This window comes from Triturus cristatus, chromosome 6, assembly GCF_964204655.1.
Source record: "Triturus cristatus chromosome 6, aTriCri1.1, whole genome shotgun sequence".
In the NCBI taxonomy this organism is placed as follows: domain Eukaryota; kingdom Metazoa; phylum Chordata; class Amphibia; order Caudata; family Salamandridae; genus Triturus; species Triturus cristatus.
Window position 1 is genome coordinate 1,313,222,341 of NC_140589.1, and position 25,397 is coordinate 1,313,247,737.

At 49.5% G+C, this 25,397-nt stretch overlaps 1 protein-coding gene across 1 annotated transcript in view; it reads right to left on the reverse strand.

Moving 5' to 3' along the window:
- The window catches only part of SHPRH (SNF2 histone linker PHD RING helicase), a 763,974-nt gene that overhangs the window by 372,630 nt on the left and 365,947 nt on the right, over positions 1-25,397 (reverse strand). The window contains exon 13 of the mRNA XM_085612283.1: positions 9,018-9,274. Coding sequence (XP_085468409.1) covers positions 9,018-9,274 — 257 coding nt within the window. The remainder of the gene's footprint in view (positions 1-9,017; positions 9,275-25,397) is intronic.

Sequence of the window (25,397 nt, forward strand, 5' to 3'; positions counted from 1 at the left end):
CCAATAAGGAATGGGCAGAGCGACGCAAATGGTACACAGCATTCAAAGACCAAAAGGTCAATGAAACAGAAGAAAACACACATTTACCCAAGGTGTCAATATTTTTTAACTCTTCACTGAGGGTGCTGAAGCAAAGTCCTTTGGGTTGATCTTACTAGTGGAAGCCTGAACCATCTGAGTGTCATAAAGGCTGCATCCACCATGTGGAGGCCTATGCCAACGAGCAATTAGATGGCTCACATGAGGACCAGAATAAGCATCGGACCAAGTCACAATCAAACACTCAGTTAAAGCATTATTGAACTCAGAATTGGAAGACTTGTGTTTTTAGACTACAATAAGTAAACTGGCTTTAGTGGCAAAATACGGTAGCTGCAAGTCCAGGACACATGCAACCCTGGAAACTATCATTACACTGTCTTTACTGGAGGTCCCAAAAGAGAATTAAGGGCATTTTCAGGTTGGATGTCTAGGTCACTAGTATTTAGCATGTCCAAGTAGAGGTCCTCACCCGCATAACTGGGGGTAGGGCGATGAATATGCTGATCCTCTTCCTAATCGTTGTTCTGGTTAAGGGGACCCCACTCAAGGCCCAGGCCAATAAAAGTGAGATCCAAAAATGGTTTCCAAATTCTTGTAATAACAGCGCCGTGATAAAGGAAATGGTGCAGAGTCCTTGACATACGCAGGTTGGGCCCTTGTAAACTCAAACAGAAACATAAGCAGAGAATACGCCAAGGTCAATACCAGATCCAGCATTTGAACCTGTGTAGACTTGGGAGCTGCGCCCTCAGAACCAGTGCCAATGCTGATCTAGGGTTAAGTGGCAAGCCTGTAGAGCTATGGCGGCAGAGGACAGGATGGAATCTGAACTGGGTCAGACAGTACAGGAGGACCGGATGGCACAGCTTTGCCCGGAGCTCCCAATGTATCCATGTGGCATGAAGGCATGCCGGAGGGAACCAAACTGTTCTGAATTACTGCAGCATGACCTACCTAAAGGCATCAACCTGCTTAGTTGTTGATGGCCAGGGAAATTCAGGGCACATTGGTGCCAGGACCAGAATTGGGTCGGAGCCTGATACTGCAGAGAAGTCGGGCCTTTTGAGCACCGACTGCGCAACCGCTCTTTAGAGCTAAAGCAGGAAGGGTATGCACCCTTTCAGGACGTTAAACTTGTACCATGTCTTATCTCCCAACTTTAATTGGAACTTGCCTGACAATGGAGACTGGGCATAGGACGACAAATGACTTTGGGACTAAGTGTGACTCATTTTTTTTCTTTTGTTCTGTAATGCACAGCTTGGCCTTGGGCTCCTAATACATTTTGAATGCGTCAGGAAACATTTGTTACATGACTTCAAGTCCTGAACCGTGCTCAGACATGAAAGACAAACATCGTGCCAGTTCTGGATTGGCATCTGCTTTCACAGGTATGGCGCGGCTTGAAACCACTCGACTTTGGAGAGACGTATGCCTAGCACCATGTATCCTGAATTTTGAGAGTTGGTAACTACATCGAAAAGTTGGGAGAGGAGTACCAGATCTGCGTCAAAGAGCATGGAAAAAGAGGAACTGACATCAGCGTGCAATGGTGGCGCCTAAATGCGGGTCTGTGTTGTCACATACAGAAGCAGTGCGGACTTCATTGGCACCACCTTTTGGTGTGCGAGAGCTACTGCAAGTTTCCAGATCCAATCTGGTTCCTGGGAGGTAACAGAAGGTGATGCAGTTATATACATCCAGCAGAACATACCTTTATTATGCAACATGAAGAACAGGAAAATGCACTGCTTAGAGGCTGGCAATATGGTACAATAGGTTTTACTCTTCCTTCGACATGCAGCACTATCAGACAAACCGTAGAAATTCAAAAAACAAAAAATATCAAATCAAAAGAGCCATACAAAAAGCACTATATTCTGCTGACAATAGGACTAAGCACTTGCTGATGATTTCAGGTGTTACTGCAAGTCAGAAGTTTCAATACTGGTAAGACCAACTCAGCTTTTTATTCCTACAGATAAATGAACTGTGTAACATTAAATTGGTTAAGAATAATACTTAAAACCATTGACAATTGTGGAGCCTTCAAAACTGAATTAGTTTTATTATGGTAACACACATCTGATGAGTTGCAGTTGGAAGGAGAAAATGACACTGGTGTGCTGTTCACAGAAATCAAATACAGTGACAACAAAAGAGCGCATATTTTCAAAGGGTACTAATGTATGTGTTGTAGGCAGTACTAATTTTGCAAAATAATAAGTGCCTGGCTAAAAGTTTTACAAAAGGGGGTGGTGATGGACGGAGCATCAGAACCAATCAAACACTCACACCCAGTCAACAGATCTGGGTTTGATCCATCACCGTTCATTAGCCCACTCTGCCACCCCAGTTCAGACATGGCTAAAAGTTTTGATCAGAAGCTGCGCCACCGCTGCAGAAAGTCATGGTACCATATACGAAGGGTGGGTAGTCTTGAGCACCCTTCATGCATCTTTAACGCATCACCAGACACTCCCTGTCCCGATATCTCAAACCTACACCTTCTTTGTCTCCTCTGCTGGAAGTGGAGAAGTGTGGCTCAATGATTAGAGCGGCAGACCCTGATGCAGAGGTCTAGCCCGGGACCAGGGTTCAATTCCCCGCCTCTGCGGGTCTTGGGCTCAAAAATTCCACGGACCTGATAATTCTCGCCTCGGTGCCATTCCAATCATGGAGTCCCACTCTGCAACTCTGGGCAATAGCTTGCTTAATCTCCACAACGGCCCCCACAACGCTAAGGATGCCTGGCCTCCACCTTGAGGGTGCCCAGGAGTGGACGCCTCACAGGGAAAGCCAGGATGGGTTCCACAGCGGTATTCGTACAAGCGCCTTGAGACCCTTGTGGGTGAGTAGTGCGCTATACAAGTATCAATTTACATTTGCTTCCTCTCTTTGTCACTGTAGTTCCATCTTTCTTCTTATCCTCCTAACCTCCTTTTGTGTTTTTCTCTCTTTTGTTCTGGGACAAAGTGTAATAAGAAGAAATAAGTGCTAGTGCCCAAAAATAAGTGGTGGTGGCGCAACTTGCAACCACCGGCTCGAATTAAGCACTGATCTTACTTCACGGTTCACATCCAGAAGCGTACCCTGGATTCCGAGGGCCCTGGTCAACCAAACAAGAAAAATGGGTCCTCAGTACACTGGTTGGATAGTTAAATATGGATAAAATGTGGGTGCCTTGAGTCGCAAAACACTTGGCTTCTGATGCCACTGCACCTACTCCACCTAACTTGTCAGATCCAGTACATGTTGTGCTCTATGACTTCTATTGGAAGTCGGGGGCCTTGTTATTCAATCGTTTGGCAGTCACTTGCATTTTAAGCTGACGCGCGCTTGCTCACATCTCCAGAATCACAGATGCCAGTGTTACATTGCACCAGAAACAGCTAAGCAGCTGCATGCTATCACTGTGAAGAAGACAAGTGTTGTTGCTTCCCATCTACTACAAATCTTACCCCATCAGCAAGTCTGAACCAAGCACATTCACATCAAGCCTCTAGCTTGCCATGTTATCTCCTGTGCATCAGCAACCAGGTGCAACAACATTCCACTGTAATTATTAGTGAGAAAGATTAATGTGGTGGGGGGGAGGGGGTCAGACAGGAGAGGGGATAGGATGGGGCACCACCGAAAGCAGGTGACAGCTGTCTCCCCATGTTCATCCTATTTAAAACTGCAAAACAAAAAAGTCATGATGTGCGCTTTTTCGGTCTCGCCTGAGCCAGCGCTTTAGCGCTGCTCTGGCGAGAGTTTTAGTAAGCGGTTTTGGAAGTGCAAACTAGTGGCTTTTTGCAGGCTTCCAGCTATAGTGCATGTGCGCCGGGCGCGGGCACCATTTGTCAGCCTGCGTGATCACTTTCACGGCCCCTTTGATGTTCTCAGTGAGCCGCGCGGCCACTGAGAACATCAAAGCGGCCGCAAAAGTCCACACCATTTGCCAGCCTGCGTGCCTCTCTCCGCCTTAGTGCGCGCAACGTGCCCTACCCCCCTCCCTTATCCCACTTCCTGCTTGTCTTTGCAAGTTCCTTTTTGAGGTCAGGCTGTCCCTCGACACCTCCTGTAAATGACTCTTTGCTGCCGGAACCTTTTCTCAGCAAAGAATGACCACCTCCCAGCGAAGCTTTCCTTTGTTTTTTCTTTTTATTTAAAACGTGCCCTCTCATTTCTGCGTCGCTCTTCTACACTACAATTGTGTGGTTCTCAGAGATTGTTTTTTTTTTTATGTATACGACACACACCGGGTTGTCATTCGAGGTGTCACGCACAGGCTTATCCAACGAATGCGGTGAGTTGGTTGTGACTGTCACCCGCTTTGCGCCAGTCACGAGCACAGGGCTGTCATTGGTTCGTTCACTGAGATGCGCTGCGCCCATCACCCGCCTCACGCCTTCCTAAGCACTCACATCGATGCTGGGGGTGTGCTGAACAGTTCACCTGGCAAACCGGCGCCTACCCCTCTCGCGCACAGGCCTGCCCTTGCATAATAATGCAGTGAGCTGGTTGTGCCTGTCACCTGCCTCGCCACTTCCTAAGCACTCACATCGATGCTGGGGGTGTGCTGAACAGTTCACCTGGCAACCCGGCACCTGCCCCTCACGCGCACAGGCCTGTCTTTGTACAATAATGCAGCGCCACAGTCTTAAATACTATTCCTTTGGGTGGCTGCTTGAATTGACTCTTCAGGTGCCCGTGCTATCCACAACCCTGCAGGAGTGCCCTTCATTTGATCTTGGTGATCAGAGCATTACATTCCTGCCTCAGCAGAATACTCCCCACGTTCACTATAATGCCTGTGTGACAAGCAGGTACTTCAATCAGGAGGGTTACCGAAATGATGTGACAGTGGAATATTGGATTGAGGCATGGTTGAATAAATTATGCAGCATGAAATTGCTAATTATGCAGCACGTTTTGTTATCACTTGATTATTTTATACTTTTTAAAGATGGTTATACTGTCGGGCAAAAATGTAACTTCATTAATGCTAGTTTGACAACCAAATACTAGTGAACCTATGCAACAGGGCCTTCCGTTGCTCGTGAACACATTGCCATGTTTTAGTAACTTGTGATCATTTTGAGCTAGAAACACTTGTTTTGCTTACATCTACAGATAATGCAACGGATGGATTAAGTGGCCAATGCGGCAAATACATGTTTATCTGGGGGGGAAAAAGAAGCGTCCACGTAATCTCATTATTCCAGTGGCCCTCACAATTAGCAGTGAAAATTGAAGAATACTGGATGTCTCTAATAAGTTGAGTGTGGCACTGTGCAGATGCATCCAGCATTTTCATGTTGCTGTAAATAATCATTTCAAAATATAAGATCCATCAGAACATTGACCACGCTCCCAACAGCTGTCAGACCCTATGAAGTTGAGTATTGACAATCTTGCATCACCTAACAAGCATTGGCATAGCCAATAGGTCTCGCCTTTGGGACCTTATAAGTATTTAGTTATGCAGCACAATGTCCTCGGTGCAACAACATCAACTGTTGCATGGCTAAACACTTATAAGGTCCCAAAGGCGAGACCTATTGGCTATGCCAATGCTTGTTAAATAAATGTTTAATCTAGGCTGTGCCACACGTTGCCAAGTGCCACACTTTGGTTATCTTACCTGCTCAGTGAGGGAGGGGTAATGTGATGATGGCTGGTCATAGCAGGCAGTTCACAGTCACGCTTGTGGACCAGGCGGGCCTCTAAAGTTCAGCTTGGCCTGCTGCCCATTTGCTCCCTGTAAGGCTGCCACTGCTAGGCTCACGCAGTACAGCAATTAGAATGTCGGTGCTGCATGCTGCCAGTTTTTATACAGTGCTGCCAGTGAAGAGTAGCCTGTGCACTGTACACCGATGTGAGACCGGGGTGGTTGTGGACCAAGGCCACGAGGCATAAAAGGCTGAATAAATTAGTCCAGCCGGCTTCCGCTGGATTCACTTTCAGGTCAGTGTGTGCGAGCTGTTATAGCATGCTGCGCACTTTTCGTTTCTCCGGCGTGCAGAGACTTTCCCAGCCTGCCTCGCTCCCCGCTCACCCATCAGCTCACCCTCAACCACATAAATAATTCCAATTGAAATAATGACGCTCCTTAGGGAAAGGCAAGCGTGCACTGCTGACATCACGAATGTGATGCAGTCATCATGCCTGGGTGGGCCATCCTCTGGAGACATACCAGGCAAATATCCGAGAATAGGACAGGTACATTTATTTTTAATAATTACAGGGCCCCCCACCCAGAGAACAATCCAATAGTCCAATAGACCCAGCCCTGTAAAATATGCACCAGTGCTAAGAACCAGAAACCAGAGGCACAAATTAAGTGCTGGTTGTAGGTACCTGACCACTGAAGGCCATGTGGCGCTCAAGTCCAACAGTTCTCTCTCCAGAAGACCACTCTTCTCGACACCCAGCTGAGAGGGGACGGACTGCACCTCCATCCTTCCTGAACAGTCATTCCTCCTGTAGGTTTAGCAGGCTCCTTCCCTCTCCAAGTTGGGAAGGTATACAGCTCTTCTAGCAAGAGATCTAGACCTCAGGTGAGTGGCTTTCAAGGAGATACCAGCTCTGGTTCCACAGCAGTCCTCTGAAAACAAATAGGGTAGTGGGACCCCACTTTCATACACAACTGTTATGTTATTTAGGAACCATCCCTGCACAGTGATGTCAGTTATTTTATTTTCTTGTCTTCTGTGCCCTCAGTCGAGGATCAGTCTAAACAAATTCTCAATGAAAGTATGCTGATATCTAACTTAGGACTTTAATGTGCAGATATCCACGCCACAGACCAGGGAGGGGCAAGAAGGTCTTGAGGACTCTGAGGTTACATAGAGTAACCACCAGAAGACTGAAGGTACGTAGCTTGTAGTTATGCTGGATACTTCAAACCATAGATTTATTACATTTACAATAGTACCAAAGAGTGCCTATCAAAAGGGGGAGAGACTGAAGAATGGATTCAAACCAAAACGTCATGTACTTCTAAGGGGGCAAAATGGCCCTCACTGCAGAGCTAACTGCAAAGTCAGTAGTGCTTGGTGAACGCATGCATCAACGCCCACACCTCCGCTTGTCAGATGTCCAAGACAGACACTCCTCTTGCCAGTGCCATTTTTGCAGCCTGAGGTGTGATGGAATGAGCCAGCAGGCCTTCAGGGAGTTCTTTCTTGGCCAATGTGTACCATATCTTTATTCAGAAGATGATCAACTGTTACAGAATCCTCTTTTACACTGATTTACCTTTTAAGGTTCCCCCCCCAAAAAACACAAAATGATTGCAGTCTCCAGTGTGGTCCCTCTTGCGATCAATGAAAAACTCCAAGGCTCTATCAAGGTCAAGCCAAGGAGGCCTCTCCTGTTCTTTAGAAGACTGTGGAAAGTGTGGAAAGTGAAAAAGGGGGTAGGGTGATTGACTGTCCGACATGAAAGAGCAATACATTAACCAGACTCGCAGCCATAGTCTTCAGCACAAATTATTCTGTAAAGGAAGTTGTATAGATGGGGGTTGAATCAATAGAGCTTCAGTTCACTCACACAAAAAAATGATCATGAAGAAAAAGACTGCTTTGATTGTCAGAAGACATTAGGAGCAAATAGTATAGGCTCAAATGTTATACCGATAAGGAACGCGAGGACCAAATTGAGGTTACATTGCGGTAATGCTTTAGAGGGCGAAAATGGAGAACTTGTATCCTTTAACCGTGCCCAAAGAAAAATCTTGCTGGGCCCACGACAAAAACAACAATACATCAGAAATCTTGGCCTGTAGAGGATCAAGTTGACTTATCCCACTCCAGATCATAAACGTCTTCTAATGACTACTATAAATGAATTTCATTCAAGAATCAACTACCTGCAAAAATGACATTCATTACCTCAGGTGGCAATTTGAAAGAGCTCAGTTGTCACTTTCCAGAAATGAAGGTGTAGGTTTAAGAGATTCAAGTGCAGGTACCTACACCCTTTTGTGAGACAGGCAGTCCCCCTAAAGTGGTAACAGGATTAGAAGGAAAAAGCTCCTGCTCATTATTTCTGGGTACAACACTGTCCTGGCCCAGTCTGGAACTATTAAGACGATGTGGAACCTGTCGCTCCTGGCTTTCATCACAACTTGAGGCAGGAGAGCTAACTGTGGGAACAAGAGACTTAGGTCCCATTGAAGTTGGAATGGGTCTCCTAGTGACTTTCCTGGAGGAAACTCTAGGGCACAGTATTTTTTTTTTTTTTAAAAAGAATTTTATTGTTTTGTAAAACAGTGAAAACAGTAGGACATTGAAGCGAGCCTTGTATACATATCCATAGAAAGAGCATCACCCCATTGCACAATCCCTCAACCAACCCAAGTTCTAATGCATTTCGAAATACTCTAATTCCCCATCCAGGGCACAGTATTTTTAATTGAAACTGCACTTTCTCAACAGTGGTGACAGATCTAAGCAGGGCACGCACCACTATTTGAAGATGCTCTAGGCCACCTCAATTATGCCATCTGTAGCCCAACAGCCAAAGCCTTCTTAGCTACTCTGCTATGGTGTTTAAGTACTAAGCATGATGATTGGTTCCCAGGAAGATCTGCTACTGATCCAGCCACCTTCAAAGGTGACACAGAATCCAGGACTCCATTTAGCCCTGCCTGATGCAGTACCACAGTGTGGCTGTGTTGTCTGTGAGGACCCACACCAGCATCCCCCCGATGGCCTGCAGAAGGATTTCATGAAGCTCCAACAGACTGATAGAGAGCTGATAGGTTACCAGAGAACAGAGGCCTCTGATATACACCTGTCCACGTTGTCCTTTTGCAGCTGCTTCCTTACGCTAATAACTTCCATTTCTGTTCAAGACAATGTATTCTTGTTAACATACATCACAAATTTATATTTTCATCGATACAGCTTTATAAAAATCTTTGAAACATTACACAACAGTCACAAATGGCCTAATGATTGATATTAAACAAATGCTGAGCTTGCCTTTTCTGCAGTGGCAAAAATTCTCCACGTACAGCCTGCGGATGGCAGCACGCTTGCCTCAGCCTCAGCAGCGGATACAATATGGAGGTGACTGTTCTTCTGTCCAGACTGCCAAGCTTGAGCGTCCAATCAGAAATCTTCCTCAGTTTCAAAAGCGCATCCTGGCAGCAGACATCATGCTGGCGATGATAGAAATGCCTTTCAACTGGCGAGAAGTGAAGCCAATGGACATCCTCCGTTTGAGGAGGGATTTGGATCTATGAAACAAAACACAATTAAAAAATCAAATGGTGATTAGCACATAATATACAACAGGGATATTCACATTTTGTATTCCTGCTCACAGTGTTAGCAATAACATTTTGAATTGATGTCTTAAATTCACCAAATAAATATAAGTCTCTAGAAACAATTAAACATTTAATCAACTCACTAGGACGCAAATGTACAGAGTACACAACTGTCTACGCACTTAAATGTTCATGTATACACTAAGCCTTCAAAGCATTACTTCATTGGCTTTGGCCCTTCACAATCTTGCTTACACATTCACAGAATATGTTGCATCGAGTGAACCTCCAGCGAATCACTGTTTGTGATAACGCATAGTAAGGCGCTTAAGCCCAAGACTCTGGTGTGTTGTAATATTAAACACATCAATCCTAAGTGGTGTCTGTGAGAAAGTGGCTCTGTATATACTGTTTCCAAATAGGTACAGTGTGTACAGAGTCCACAGCCTCCAGATGTTTGGCAGAGGCTTAAGTTAGATATAACCTTACTCTCTAAAGTGGTAGCTTGGTCGAGCAGTAAGGCAGTATCAGAGGACAGTGTAAAGCAATTGTTGTACACACTCAGTCAGCAAATGGTCTCACACACTCAAGAACTGAACTCTAGGCCAATGGTTTGTATATAAAAAAAGATGGTTGTTTTATTTTAGAACCAACAATAGGTATCAAAATATACTTTCTCAGAATGAGATGCTTTAGTTAAACACTTTGCAAAAGGCAATTGACTTTTGAATGCAATAGTTACAGTTTGCTGCAATAGGCAACACAATTTCAAACACAATAATACATTGAGCTCAATGGGAATTTTAATTTAAATGCAATTGATTACTTTCAGGATTACTTTGCTAACTCCAGGACTGGATCCTAGATTCAGTCCTAGGACAGTTCTTGGAAACAGGCGAGTAAATACGTTTTAGTTACTGTTATGATTTTTAAGCAATATTTTGGTATTTTAAAAGTTGACACTTAGAAACTTTTTCTAATCAAATGACCAATGTTATCCTATGGGAGGCAGGGGGCCCTTGGTTGGTGGCTGCTGACTAGCAGGCCACGTGGCTGTAGGAGCTGGGCTCCTGGTCACTTGCTCAGGGCAAATGGGGAAGTAGGTAGGAGTAGAAGTTGCACTGCCAGGGTGTGAGAAGTTGGCCTGATATATGCTGTCCACTAGTTATAGTGGGCACCTTGTATCAGTCCAAACAACCCCTTATGGTGATAGGTTAAAGACAACCTTTATTGAAAGCTATCCTAGTGGTAGCTATGGAGAGCAGCCTTCAGGCTAAGTCTTGAAGGAATGTAAAGCAGCTTGTTTTACCAGTCTATAATCTCTTGAATGACCAAATGAAAGGACAACCACACCAGGTATATATTTAAAATATATGTATTTAGGATAAAACACACCCCTCTAGTCTCTTTATGAGGCTGGAATTTGAAGAACTTAAGTTACAAGTCAGTATTCAACAGTAAAAGCACAAATACACGTTTGGGCCCTAGGGGCGTACCAAACCATATACCAATAAAGTGGTATAAGAACTACGACTAAACTAGACACAAGGCCTAGAGCCTGTAGAAGTGCTTCGACCACAAGGAGCCACCCAAGGTAGTGACACAGGGGACCCACGGGGGACGCATGAAGTGTGTGAACACAGCCGCAAATTGCAGTTAACTTCTATGAGGAAAGTCGCGGTTGGAAATTAAGAGTTTAAGGACACTTAGAGGATGACTACGAGCAAACCCTTTTGGACTTAGAGGTGTCTAGCACCAACACCCATGGGAGCACCGGAGTACTCGAGTTACCTCACCCAGGGAAGCCGGGTGCATAGGTGTCAAATGGTGTCGGGTCGCGTCGCTGGTTTCATTGGGAGCTGGCAAGGAAGTGCTGCTGCCGTGAAGAGGAGAAGTGTCCGGAGAGATCCAAGCCTGGATCGAGGATGGAACGAACATGAAAGCAGAGGGGACAGAGTTTGGGTCACTTAGCAGTGACCAGGGGCACGATAGTCCAATGCCCACAGATGTCGGGTGCTTCAGGTGAGTTGACGGGTGTCTTGATTTAATCTAAAGTCTCAAGGACTGGGTTCCCATACTTATACTAAGTTTGAGGGTTGGACATACTCTAGGGATCCACCTATGGGAGGGTTTGGAAAGAGGGGTGGTTACACCCATTTCCTTTGTCCAGTTTCGCGCCAGAGCAGGGGCAGGTAGCCCCTGCAACCGGTTTGAACAGGACTATGAACAGGGACACCAAGTGTGCCCCCAGTCTGGGGAGGTGGTTACACCTCCTTGGGACAGGAAACCTATTGTCCAGGCCTCCCCTGACGGAGTTTCGGTCAGCAGCAGGAGGCCAGACACGTGTCTGTGGCAGTGGCATCCATTTTGTGATGCCAGGGCTTTAGAAAGTCTTTACTGGGTAGACCAGTGTGAACATGTCTCTCCCTCTAGAAGGGTGGAATGCTACCCCCGCCGCCAGAACTGGCGGGGGGGGGGTAGTATTCCAAAGCGTTTAACACCAAACGACATGTTTCCGTGCAGCCAGTCCAAAGTTAGCATTTACCGCGAGGTTATGATGCACTTAAGAGTATATGGTCAGGCTGCACCACAAACAGCATCAGAGGAGGTACTCCGAACGCTGCAGAGGGGCTCTGCTCTTGCAGGGGCACCCCCCACATAAAAACCAAGCACTCTGCCTTCAGGATTGTTAAGGCCTGCCATAAGAGTGACTTATAGGTTTTATATGTGTGTGCAATGGTAGTGATATAGGTAGCCTATACCACAGTAAGGGGTGCGTGCACCACCTTACCCAGGCTGCAGATGCTGCAGTAGCAGACCTGTGGTGTCATTTTGGAGTGCTTCCTAGGGGTGGCATAATACATGCTTCAGCCCCTGGTAGGCCACTGAGGTACCTATGCCCTAGGTACATAGTATACCATATACTAGGGGCTTATAAGGCACTCCAGAATCCAATTAGGAATGTACCTAATGTACATGGAAACCATTTTAGAGAGGAAGCAGCTAGGCTGGAGTCCTGATTAGCAGGGCCACAGCCAGACTAAGGTCGAAAAACAGTGAAACACCAGCAAAAAGTGGGGGTACCGATGTGAAGCAGATCCTACTCTCCCACACAGGGCCACTCGGGCGGCTGGGTGCAGGGTGCTTTTGAGCCATCGGGCGCTCAATGGATTGCAATGGAAAAGCTCAAGAACGAACAAAGGCTGCAAGCTCGGGGACGAAGATTCCTCAGGTGCGACCACCACTTCGAGAGGTAAGTTGGGTAGTTGGAGGAAAGTTAGGTACCCAGGAGTTGGGCACAGAGGGGCCGCAAGGCGCTGGGTGCAGGGGTGCCTTTTGATGTCGGGAAATCTTACCCTCTGTTGATCGCGGTTGGGGGGTCCCTGGTTCTGAGGCTGCAGGTGTCGTCAGGAGCGTTGAGGTGGTTCCTTGGGTGCCGGATTCGGTGTCACAGTTGCCGGGAGGGGCGTCCTCGGGGTCTTTGTCCACTCCAGCACAGGTCAGGCTTAGCGGGTGCAGAGTGTGCAGGGTTTGCGGTTTCTGGCTGATGCCAGGGGTCAGTTACTTGCTTTGAGCAGTGCCACTGCTCGTGGGAGTCCCAGATGCTCAGAGGCACAAGGTAGCCAGGTCCTCAGGGGTTTGTGAGGTTGCTGGACACGGGAGATGCCGGGAATTAGCAGGAGCAGGTTCGAGGGTCGACAGGCCGGTAGGGCTGAGGCCAAAGCAGTTGGTGTCTTCCTCTTGTTAGCAGCTGCACGGCAGGTCTTCTTTCTTCTTGATCTTCTTTGCTGTTTTGGAATCTGGAATCTAAGGAAGGAAGGTTCAGGGTGCCCCTAAATACTAGATTTAGGGGCGTTACAGGTAGGTAAAGGGCAGGAACCAATGGGTCCCTGCCCTGGGGTGGGTACACCCCCTATCCTGCCACTCTCCTGTGGGAGGGAGGCAGTAGCCTAGTCCTGATTGGTCAGGGCTTCCCATCTTCAAGATGGCGAGAGCCCGGAGATGTGCTTCACCTCGCCTCCCCCACCTGAGGGGTGGGGATGGCAGAGGCTGGCACACCCCCTTTCCTTCCTTGGGGTTTCCGGCCAGTCTTCCCGTCAGAGTCGGGGTCAGAACCGGTAGGGGCCAGTTGCTGAGTACAGCAAGTGGCCTGGAGAAGCTCACAAAGGCGGAATGCCTTTTAAGCTTCCCCTGCCCATCCTGGGGGAGGAGACTTAGCACCTCACCCAGGATGTGCATTGTTGAAGGCCCAGGAGAGCAGATGGCTCTCTACCCAGGGGTCCAGCAACATGTCTGCTGTGTGGCAGCCTAGGCAGCCCCTCAGACAAGACGTGGATTGTAGGTTAGGTTCAGGGGGCATCTCTAAGATGCCTTCTGTCGTGCATCTTACAGTGAATCCCACGCTGGCATCAGTGTGGGTTTACTGTGCTGAGAAGGTTGATACCAAACTTCTCAGTCTTCAGTGTAGCCATCATGGTGCTGTGGAGTTCATGTTGACGACCTCCCAGCACCATATACTCTTAATGGCAGCACTGCACTTACAGTGCCCAGGAATGGACCTGGGTACTGTAGGGGCACAGGGCTCATGCACCCGTGCCCACACCACTGGCATAGGGCACCCAGCTAGAGGGGTGGCTGAGGTATGCCAGGGCAGTGTGTATTGTGGGCATGGCACACCGGGATGTGTGCCATGTCGACTCTTGGTTTTGTTCTGCACCAAGACACTCAGCTTGCAAAGGCAGTGTGTGTGTGTCTGGGTACAGGGCTTTAAGGGTGGCACAATAAGTGCTACTACCCTTAGGGGCCTTCTCTGGTCACAAGGCCCTGGGTACCTAGGGTACCATTTACCAGGGGCTGACATGTGACCAGAGATGCCAATTGGGTTTTGGCTGTTAGGCAGTTTTTAGGACAGGAACACAGGCCCTGGACACCTGATTGGCAGGAGCCCAGGACACAACAAGGAAAAGTGCATCAGTTATCAGGCAAAAAGTGTGCGGGGGGGGTACTGAAACAGAAACCCACTTCTTTACAGTGTCATATTGAGTGAGTACCTGTCCTGTAACTCATTCTCCTTCATAACAAGAGGCCACATTTTGTAAGCACTAAAATAAGGCGGTTCATATTTAAGATTACAATTTACACGCAGGAGCACAAGCTTTATTATTATTTTTTTTAAATAGTTTTTATTCGTCAATATACACATAAATTGCAGGCCCCTGAAATCCCCAGAGGTACCTCCCGAAGCATTGCAAACATAATATCGTAGACGTTTTACATTAGAGAAATAAATGAAAAGGCGCTTCATATGAAAAACAAACCCCCAAACCCCCCCCCCACACCAACTTCCGGATCCCCCCCCCCCCCGACCGCACCAAACCATGACCAACAAGCAACATCTTGCATGAGCATAGACTAGACAGTTCTGACACCGGGCCCAAACTAAGCCCTCCCTCCCCAGGGGAACTAAAGGGACCCCTCTTCCCGCTCCTCCGGGACTGGCTCCAGGGGGATACCTCTGTAATCTGCCCAATGCTTCCATATCTTATAGTGTTTACGTGGACACCCCCTGGCTGCAAATATGGGGAACTCCAAACCCATGCTAAAGTCCAGACCCCTCTTCCACACATTCAGAGAGGGAGCCACCGGAGCCTTCCATGCTCGGGCGACATCCCTCTTAGCCAGTGTGAGGCCCAACAGTAGCAGGTGCCTCTTGTATAAGTTTCCTCCAATGTCAGCCATGACGTGCAGGAGTGTCAGCTTAGGGTCCGCGGGAAGATCCCAGCCCAGCACCTCAGATAGGCAGGACAACACTCCTCACCAGAAACGGGATAATGAAACACAGAGCCACACCATGTGAATGAAGGAACCCTCCTCCCGCCCACATCGGAGACACTCCGGAGATGCGATCAGCCCCGCCCGCCACAGCCTCCTACGAGTAAAATAAACCCTGTGCAAGTATTTAAATTGAATAAGGCGTAGTCGAATGGCTATGGCTGCCCCCTGAGGCGAGGCCAGCGCCTCCATCCAGTCCGTCTCATCGAGGGGACCAACATCACACTCCCATTTCCCCCTTAGACACTGGAGCGAGGGGGAGCTGTGAATGACAAGCGTTTGGTATATCTTGGACATTTTCCGCTCTTGGAGGTCCCTCATGAAGAGCTTCGCTACCACAGGGGCGAAACTAAGCTATGGAATCCAATCCCGCTAGGCGGGGGGAGAGTGCATGGAGGAATTGGAGGTATCTATAAAACTGTGTCTGCGGCATGCTGAATTCTTGTTGTAGATCTAGAAAGGACTTCAAAGTGCACCCCCGTACCACATCGCCTATGGTGGAGATGCCTATCCGATCCCACCCCTCAAACACGGACAGGGCCACCATCTGTGGTAATCACCCATTGTGCCACAGGGGGGTTTCCCGCGTGAGTGTGTTCCACCACCCAATTCGTGTCAGCGCCTGACGCCAAATCTGAAAAACTACCTGCGTCACCGGTGGCAGCAGTGCCCGATACGGGGCGGAATATAGCAGGGTATGTAGTGTATGTGGGGCCATAAGTCGCCGTTCCACCGCATAGGCGAACGTATAGTCCATTCTCCCACTCAAAGCCGGAGGTTTGCGCGTCAATCCGCACCCAGACTGCCAAGGGTTCCATGGCCAGGGCAAATAAATGGGGGGACAGGGGACACCCCTGGCGTGTTCCACGTCGTACAGGGAAAGTCATTGAGGTTGCCCCCGCTACCCTAACCGAAGCCGCAAGCTCCGTGTATAGAAGCGTCACGTAGAATATGAACCGTGGACCAAAATTCAAGCGTTTCAGCAGCAGGAACAGGTATCGCCAGCTAAGGGAGTCAAATGCACGATCCAAATCCGCCAACAACAGGGCTGCTGGAGCCCCCAGCCGCTGCACCGCGGCGATCGCAACGTGTGCCTGCCGAATGTTATGCCGCGTTGCGCGGGATAAAGCAAAAACCAAAGGAAATGATGGACGGAGTGTTGAACATTGCAAGCACTCACCCCCAGTCAACTGATCTGGGTTTAATCCATCACCGTTCTTTAGCCCACTCTGCCACCCCAGTTCAGACATGGCCATATGCAAATCAGTCTGACCCTGTGCCTCATGGGAACAGTCCAGCCCGAACTGCCAAGCCATGTCTTCCCTGGACCGGAAACGAGCTTCCTAGACCGGTTTCTGGCATTTCAGCCGTCTTCAGCCAGGCTTGCTTGAATCCAGTGGCAAAGTGAGCAAGGGACTCACGTCTGAGCATACCCTGCCAACTTATGGCGAACAAAGCAAAAACCAAAGGAAATGATGGACGGAGTGTTGAACATTGCAAGCACTCACCCCCAGTCAACTGATCTGGGTTTAATCCATCACCGTTCTTTAGCCCACTCTGCCACCCCAGTTCAGACATGGCCATATGCAAATCAGTCTGACCCTGTGCCTCATGGGAACAGTCCAGCCCGAACTGCCAAGCCATGTCTTCCCTGGACCGGAAACGAGCTTCCTAGACCGGTTTCTGGCATTTCAGCCGTCTTCAGCCAGGCTTGCTTGAATCCAGTGGCAAAGTGAGCAAGGGACTCACGTCTGAGCATACCCTGCCAACTTATGGCGAACAAAGAAAAAACCAAAGGAAATGTTGGACGGAGTGTTGAACATTGCAAGCACTCACCCCCAGTCAACTGATCTGGGTTTAATCCATCACCGTTCTTTAGCGTTGCGCGGGCTGGCATAAAACCCGCCTGGTCCGTGTGAACCAAAGAGGTAATATATGGCAAGAGGCGGTTGGCCAGAGCTTTCGCCAAAAATTTCTCTTCCACGTTAAGGAGGGAAATTGGACGATACGAGGCGTGTTCCCCCGGGGGTCTGCCTGATTTGTGGAACACCACAATTTCCGCATGCCTCCAGTCCCGAGGTAACAGCCCACAGTCCCGAGCCTCCTCCACCACCGCCTTATAATGTGGACCTAATTGGAGGAAATACTTCTTGAAGAACTCACTCGGGAACCCATTTGGGCCCGGGGCCTTGCCCGGGTTGAGGCCACCCAGCGCCTCCCCGAATTCCTCCACCGTAAACGGGAGTTCCAGTTTAGTCCGCGCCGTCTCTGATAGAGCCGTGATGGGGTGATCACTTAAAAACCGCTCTATTTCAGTTTCCGTGAGACATTCACTGGGGCTATACAGGCCTGCATAGTATGTAGCGAAACTATAAGCGAGCGCACGTGGTGTGTGCCCTCCGAGTCTACGATCCCTGGGAGATCCTGGGCATGATATATGCCCTGGCACAACCTGTGCAGCATCGTGCCTGATTTATCCCCACATTGGTATATTCGGCTCCTAGTGGCTAACCAGGCCTGACGTGCCTCGTCGAGCAAGAGAGAACCGTACGTCTGCTGTGCGTAGAGTCACCTCTCCCCCATCCTCCCCGCCCCTACTCTCCAGTTCCGCGACTTCGGCCTCCGCTTGAACCAACCCCTCAAGGCGCTTGCGGCGGGCCGCTGCGCAGTATGAGATATCAGCCCCGCGTAGTGTCGGTTTCCACGCCTCCCACAACATGTCTGCCCTGGACACGGATCCCACATTCAGTGTGAAGTATTGATCTAATGCAGTAGTCATATGTGCCCTGTAGTCATCTTGTTGCAGGCGCCACACCGAAAGTCGCCAACGGAATGGCCGCCCCGCGCCCCCCCATCTGGAGGACAGCGGACACTGGGGAATGATCCGAAAGACATCGCGGAAGTATCTCCGCTTCCTCCAATAGGGACACCGCGGCCCCAGAGAGGAAAATGTAGTCAAGGCGGGAGAAGGAGCCATGTACTGCAGACAGATAAGTGTATTCACGGGCATTGCTGTGGCGGCGCCGCCAGGCATCCACCCATGCCAGGCCACAGACCAGTGCATTGAGTTTTGTAGGCCCACCATCCCCTCGCCCCCGGACTGTCGGTCTCTTGAGAGATCCATCACATCATTCCAGTCCCGTCCTATAATCCCCAGAACATCCGGGATGTCCGCCCAGAGCGCCATAAGTTGCTCAGCAAATGTCCAGGACAAGGTGGGGGGGGAGGGCGTACACACTACCAAAAACTACCTGATCGGCCCCTATCTGCCACTGTGCGAAGATATATCTCCCATGTGTGTCTGTCCAAGTCCGATGATGTGTGTATGGGACCCGTTTGTGTACCAATATTCCTACGCCCCTGGAGCCCTGAACAAACCCCGAGTGGAACACTTGTGTGTAGCCATAGCGCTGGAGGCACAGGACTTTCGTCCCCAAAAGGTGCGTGTCCTGTAGGAGCAGTACATCAGCAGCAGCGCTCTTTGCATATTGCAGGATAGCCACCCTCTTGATCTTGTCCAGGGCACCCCGGACATTCCAGCTCAACACTTTTATTGTGGCCAGTCGCCCACTAGCTCCCCGGGAAGCAGCCGCCATGGAAGGCATGACAATAGTATGGTAGCAACGAAGAGACTCCGAAGTCTGCCGCTGCCCATGCCAAGCTCTGTATAGAAGTGCGGTCAAAACCCAAACTGAAACCCCGACTAACAAACAAACCCCCCACCCCTCCTCCCCCACCCCATACCTCACAAACACTGAAGAACCTGTCGCGGTGAGAGACATCCCAAGGCCCCAACCGTGGACCTCTGGAGTTCCCAACCAATGGATCCCCAACTTGCCTCCCACAACTAAAACACAGAATCCCCACCCGCAACCTGCTACGGTGGTATCTGCCCTTCACAACATTCTCCGGGGCCAAGGCATCCCCACGCACAGAGGAAGATAAAACATCCAAAGGCTAGCACATGAGGCAAAGCAAACATAACTCGAACTCAGGTAACTCCCGGGCCCTCAGGACCCAGACGGCGGACGACCAGTCACCAAGCCAACCCCATGCAGGGCCCCCCCGGACTTGTTGCGACGGCGGGATCTGGATCGCCATTGTCTCTTCGATAATCCCTGCGGATTATTTCCTGAACGCCTCATTCTGGGACGAGTCCGACTCCCTACCAGGGGTTGTATGAGGGCGCAGCTTTACTGTCTCATCTGTCCATTTGAATACTTCCTCCGGCGAATCAAAGAACAACGTACGGGACTCATAAACAACCCTCAGGCGAGCTGGATATAGAAGAGCGTATGAGAGATGGAGTTCTCGCAGCCGAGCGTTGGCCGCCAGGAAAGATTGGCGCTGCTGTTGGACAATGCGCGTGTAATCCGGGAAGACGAGGATGCGGGAGTTGTCAAAGTGAAGAGGCTCCTTCTCTCTGGCTTGGCGGAGAATGACGTCCCTGTCATGATGGTTAAGGATTCTAGCAATGACTGGCCGCGGACGGGCACCCACCGGCGGCTTATGGATAAGTGCCGGTGTGCCCGCACTACCACGAAGCAGCGGGACAGTGACTCAGGCGGGAGCCAGCCCTCCAGCCATTGGGAAAGAAAGCGCTCCATATTGCTCCCCTCGCAGCCCTCCGGAAAACCCACAAAGCACAAGTTATTTTTGCGGGCCCGCCCTTCTGCATCCTCAACCCTGCCCGCTAGGCCCCGCTGGGTCGACTCCAAAGCCGCAACCTGCTTCCTCAGCGTCGCCACCTCATCCTCAACCCCTGACACCCTAGTTTCAGTCTCCCTGATACGGGCAACCGCATTGCGCATATCCTGGCGCAGCAGCATCACATCCGATCCAACTGCCCCAATCTTGGCATCCAGCATGTCTCGGGATTGCGTTATAGCTGCCAGGAGATCCGCGTTGTCCGGCGTCGCGGCCGAGGAGCCCCCCGCGGCCGCCCCCGCCAGACCCGGGCCCGTGAATTTGTCTATCGGCCCCTGCTTCGCCGCACCTCTACCATGCCTGTCTTTGGTCATCGTCTCAGGCCCTGCTCCAAGGCCACTGCTGTGCAACACCAGACGGGCCCTAAGGTAAGTCTCCTCTGCCACCGAAGACACCACTGCCGGGATGCTGCCCCTGAGGAAAGTCAATATCGCCAACCGTCTGGTGAGAGCTATAGGGATCAGGGTCCTGGCCTCCCCACCCCAGGCGCCAGGCCGCCGCCGCCCGATCCGTGTGCCACAGGCCTTCACTGAACTAGGCCCAATCACCACCAGCAGGTTCCAGGCGCCACCTCTAGGATAATACCACGGGGGCGCGCTGTGCGCACCCGCCTAGTAGGCCGACTGGGCAGGCCACACCGTCTCAGGGGCCCAGAATGCTGCAGCCCACCCTGTCTGGGCCAGATCTCTGTCGGTCCGTTCCGGCTGCCCCCAACAGGTCCCCTCTCCCCCTGCGACCCGAATCGGCCGCCGAACCCCCCTGGTCACTGGTGTAGGGGGGGGGGGGAAGCCAGTGCACAAGGAACCGGGGAGCGACGCTGACACGGGGCCCACAGCCTGGCCGGGTCACTTACCGCACCTCTCCGCCTCGTATGCCCCTCCGGGCAAAGGGCGCTCCAAAAAGCCACCACAGGACCCCTCCAGGCGGGGCTGTCTCTTCTGCCTCGGGGTGCCGCTCCGCCGCCAGCCGCTCACACCCCGTCCGGCGACTGCTGGGCTCAACGCGGATCCCCGCCGCTGCTCAACGCGCGAGGGCCAAGCCCCGCCTCCCAGCTCATTGGAGGCTGCGGCTCACACCGCCGCACCAGGCCAGAAGCGCCGTGCGATCATCCGGCGGCTCACAGGGGACCCCAGACCTCCAGGATCACTCGGACAGCCGACGCTGCCGGTCACACCCTAACAGCCTATAATCAGGGCGCCTCAGCTCCGGAGAACAGGATAAATAGACGGATAAATGTACCGGGCGGGTGGGAGCCGGCTCAAAGCACATCCACCGTCTTGGCTCGCCAAGCCACGCCCCCATAAAAAAAAAGCTTTCTTTTTAAAACTTGTAATACCAATCTGTCTCCACAGTAAGTGTTATGATTCACACAAACTCTTATGCCACAACATGAGAAACAGAGGCTTCCTGCCTGCAATGTTGTCCAGTTGTTATGAGGAGAAAGAACAATATATCAACTTGTAACTACAGCTATGGTGCCTTTCATGGCTTCATATACTTTCCCAGTAAAATCTTATACACAGCAGTATCCATCCCACAGGAGGTCATAATGCCTTGTCACAGAAGAATGGAAGGAAAGCAAGCATCAGCCTCAAGGGAAGAAGGAGGGTTGCATGTGCACATAACAACGTTGGAGAATTGTATGGACTCGCATACATTTTCTTCTTCATCCTTTTCTATAGAGTCAAATCATATGAGTTCAAATTAGAAAGAATCTAAAAAAAACAAGCATTTGCAATGCAATAGGTCTCGTATTTACGCGAGTTTAAGCTATTGGCATTGTAAATGACAATGCCTTTTATTTATGTTTTAAAAACAAAAACATAAATAAAAGGCATTGTCATTTACAATGCCAATAGCTCAAACTTGTGTAAATGCAAGACCTATTGCATTGCAAATGCTTGTGATGGTTGTGTGGAGGAGGGAGCTTGGCATTTTAAGAGCTGCTTGGTATATTTCTAAACTAAAAACAACAGACATGAAAACTGGCTTTATACGTGTAAACAACACGTCCCTCCTGAAAACGACGTCAAGAAAAACCGCAGCAGAGAGGAAACATCACAGAAGTTCAAGAAGAGGAAATGATCTGAATTCTGACTGGGCTTAACTCGCGCCGTGTGCGTTGTGCAGATTGTTGTAGTTTAACACACATGCCAGGTGCTGTGGCCATGTGCAGTATGCTGTAGTTTAACACACTTTTAAGGTGCCGTGGCCATGTGCGTTATGATGTATACTGTAGTTTACCACTCATTCTAGGTGCCGTGGCCGTGTGCAGTATGCTGTAATTTAACACACCTACTGGGTGCCTTGGCCGTGTGCGTTATGCACAATGCTGTAGTTTAACATACTCACTGACTGGATGCTTGTCCGGTGTACGTTATAAGCCATGGCTTAGCAATCTTACCAGGTGCTGTGTGAGTGTGAGGTATGAGGTGATTTAAGGCACTTACCAGGTACTGGTGATCTTTGCGTTATATGCAGGGCCATTGGAACTATGCGGCAATGGATGACCGAATTATGCGGCAGAGTTTACTAAATGATTGCCATTTCTACATACATTAATACCGTCTGAGCAAATTAGTACCAGTTTAACACACAGTAATCTTTGTAGAGGGTCTGCCATTCCGTAGTTCCACGTGCGTGAGGCAATAAAAAAAAAAAAAGTCCCCAGACTGTCACACCGCCAGTGAAGCATCCAGTCCCCGCCTGCACATCTTCTGTCCGTCCGCGTGCATGCTTGGAATCCGTATTGATTCCAAAAGGCCCTCGCATGGCGAGAGCAGCACATGCGCGCTGCTAACGCCAGGCAAGACCTAAAACCTAGGAAGAGGCATACTTTAATGTAGGGGATTCCTGAGCACTGCCTGTCTCGCTCCAGAATCTGTTAAGGAATAAAAATGAAAGCAATATTGTTTAGTGAAAGTGTGGCATGCCCAAATGCTGCAACTTTTTCGATGTCTAGAAAAGACACTTGCACAAAGAGTGTTGCTCTAAATGCTATCCCTATAGTGTATTGTGGGGAGCAGTTATTTGCCTTGTAAGGACAGACGGTTATGTAGCTCACACTTAAATGAGCAATCCCTTGAATATAAAATGCCTTTCCTGGTAGCAAAGGCAACAAGCATTGGCATAGCCAATAGGTCTCGCCTTTGGGACCTTATAAGTGTTTAGCCATGCAACACTTGATGTTGTTGCACCAAGGATATTGTGCTGGATAACTAAACACTTATAAGGTCCAAAAGGCGAGACCTATTGGCTATGCCAATGCTTGTTCTGAGTAGGAATGATATTGTGATATGCAATCTCATCTTTGAGCATATTTACAACATTTTTAATTGTATTTGTAGCTTTAAGGGTGAGGTCATAGACTATACATTTGGGGTGCGATGTATGGTTTGCATGGCTTATGTTCCAGTTATGGATTGTGATACTAATCATAACTTATAAACTATAATGAGATCTCGTCAGAGCCTCAGAACACTTTTCAGTAACACAGCAATCCACCAACTGAGTGCTATTTAACTGAGAGACTATGTATAGATGATGCATCTGCAACCCACATTCCGAGGAAATAAACACGGAAGTGTGTACTTGTTCAAAGTCCTTAAACTTGCAGTTTATCAAAAAGTGTCGTCCTTGGCTTTGCCACTATCCAGGGGATGCTATACGGAGATGTTGTCTCCCAAGCTCTCCCCGATGTCACGCGTGGAGTGCTCCTGGCCTGGCAGGCCTCCCTGCGTCATACCCGCTGGTCGGGTAAGCTGACCCGGTATACCCCCTTGTGGTGTGGCACCTGGCTCCGGGACGTCGCCTCCCTTTCAGGATTCCGGCCCTGGGATCTTATCGGGATTTCCCTGCTGGGAGATGTCTGGAGCGGTACCCACTTACGCTCCTCCAGGATTTGCAGGCCCGACATTCCCTCCACTTGTCTCAGTTTGTCCGATACTTGCAGCTGCGCCATGCCCTCCGCTCCTATATCTCGGACGGCACTGTGCTCCCCGAGTATAGTCCCTCCGAGGCCCAGGTCATGACAGGCGATCTGGGCTGGGGAGGGATCTCCCGTATTTACCACTCACTCATTAACAACACTCCCAACTCCCTCTCCCAACTCCGAGACAAGTGGGAGGGTTGGCTGGGGGCTCTGGATGACGGTGACTGGAGGGACGCCCTGATGGCCCCTAAAATAATTGCGGTCTCGGCGAGGCTGCGGCTAGTCCAAATATACTTTTTACATGTGGCCTACCTTACACCGCTGCGTCTTCACCGCACGGGGTTTCGACTCGATGCCCTCTGCCCCCGCTGTTCCCACTCCCAGTCTGATTTTTATCATATGGTGTGGCTTTGCCTTGCGATACAAGGGTATTGGGAGTCAGTAACGGGAGCGCTCTCGGAGGACTTGGGCTGGGAGGTTCCCATCGACCCTACACATATTCTCCTGGGTATCACAGAGGGGCTTGACGGCACCAGGGCTGAGAAACTCTTCCTTAATAGAGCGCTAGCGGTAGCTAAAAGGTACATTGCAGCTCACTGGCTGAATAATACCGCACCCACGATGGCGTGTTGGCGTAGGGGGGGGGGACTGGTGTTCCGCACAGGAACGACCTCTTTATGTGGCATGGGGCTGTCCTAAGAAGTTTCGCCGTATCTGGGGCAAGTGGGTCGGAGTCATGGAAGACTGATTTGGACTGCTATGATCTCTAGTTTGGAAGTGGACTTACTGATATTGGCTGTCTGTGCATCACACTTTTTTTTAATTTTATTTTTTATATATCGATGTGATGGGCTTGTATCTAGGTCTTGTTTTCTAAAGGGTATTTCTAAATGGTGCTGTGTTCTTTGTTGCAATCAAAAGGCAAAAAAATTGGTTATCAAAAAAAAAAGTCTCGACTACAGTTCAAATTTTCTGACGACACTTGGTGATTGCCGCCGAGACAAAGAACCAACCCACCGTTTTCTCAAATAAAAGTATTAATTCTGACTTCTGCGTACCAAAAACGTTACAGGATAACTTTCTTTATAAGAAACATGACCCTATGTTGGCACGCGCTGCTGGTTCCTAAAATGCTCTGTGTCTCCCTTGCAGAGCTCTGCGTCATATGCGCCCCAAGTACTATATGTAGAAACAAAGTACCGAGTGGCAGTTTCAAAAGGCGAGGGTTCTGGGACAGATTGCTTACGTAGGCAAGGACAGAGTGAGCAATTAATGTCACTCCTTCTCTAAAATAGCCCCAGAAACCTGGAATACTCTACCCTTATCTATTAGGTTAGAACCTAATCACCAGAAGTTCCGAAGAAACCTAAACACCTGGCTATTCTAGCACTGCCTGACTTCCTCTCTACCAATCTGAGTATCTGCTGACGCTATGAAACCTAAGGGTGATTTATGCGCCTTACAAATACCAAATACATACATACATACATACTCATTAACTGGCACACAGTTGCCTCTGTGGAGCTAGTTCCTTTATTCTGCTGTCTGAAACAAAACAATTTTCAAACACGAAACAAAAGCAAATATCTCTGGTATGTTTGGGCTGCTTATAATAGCAGA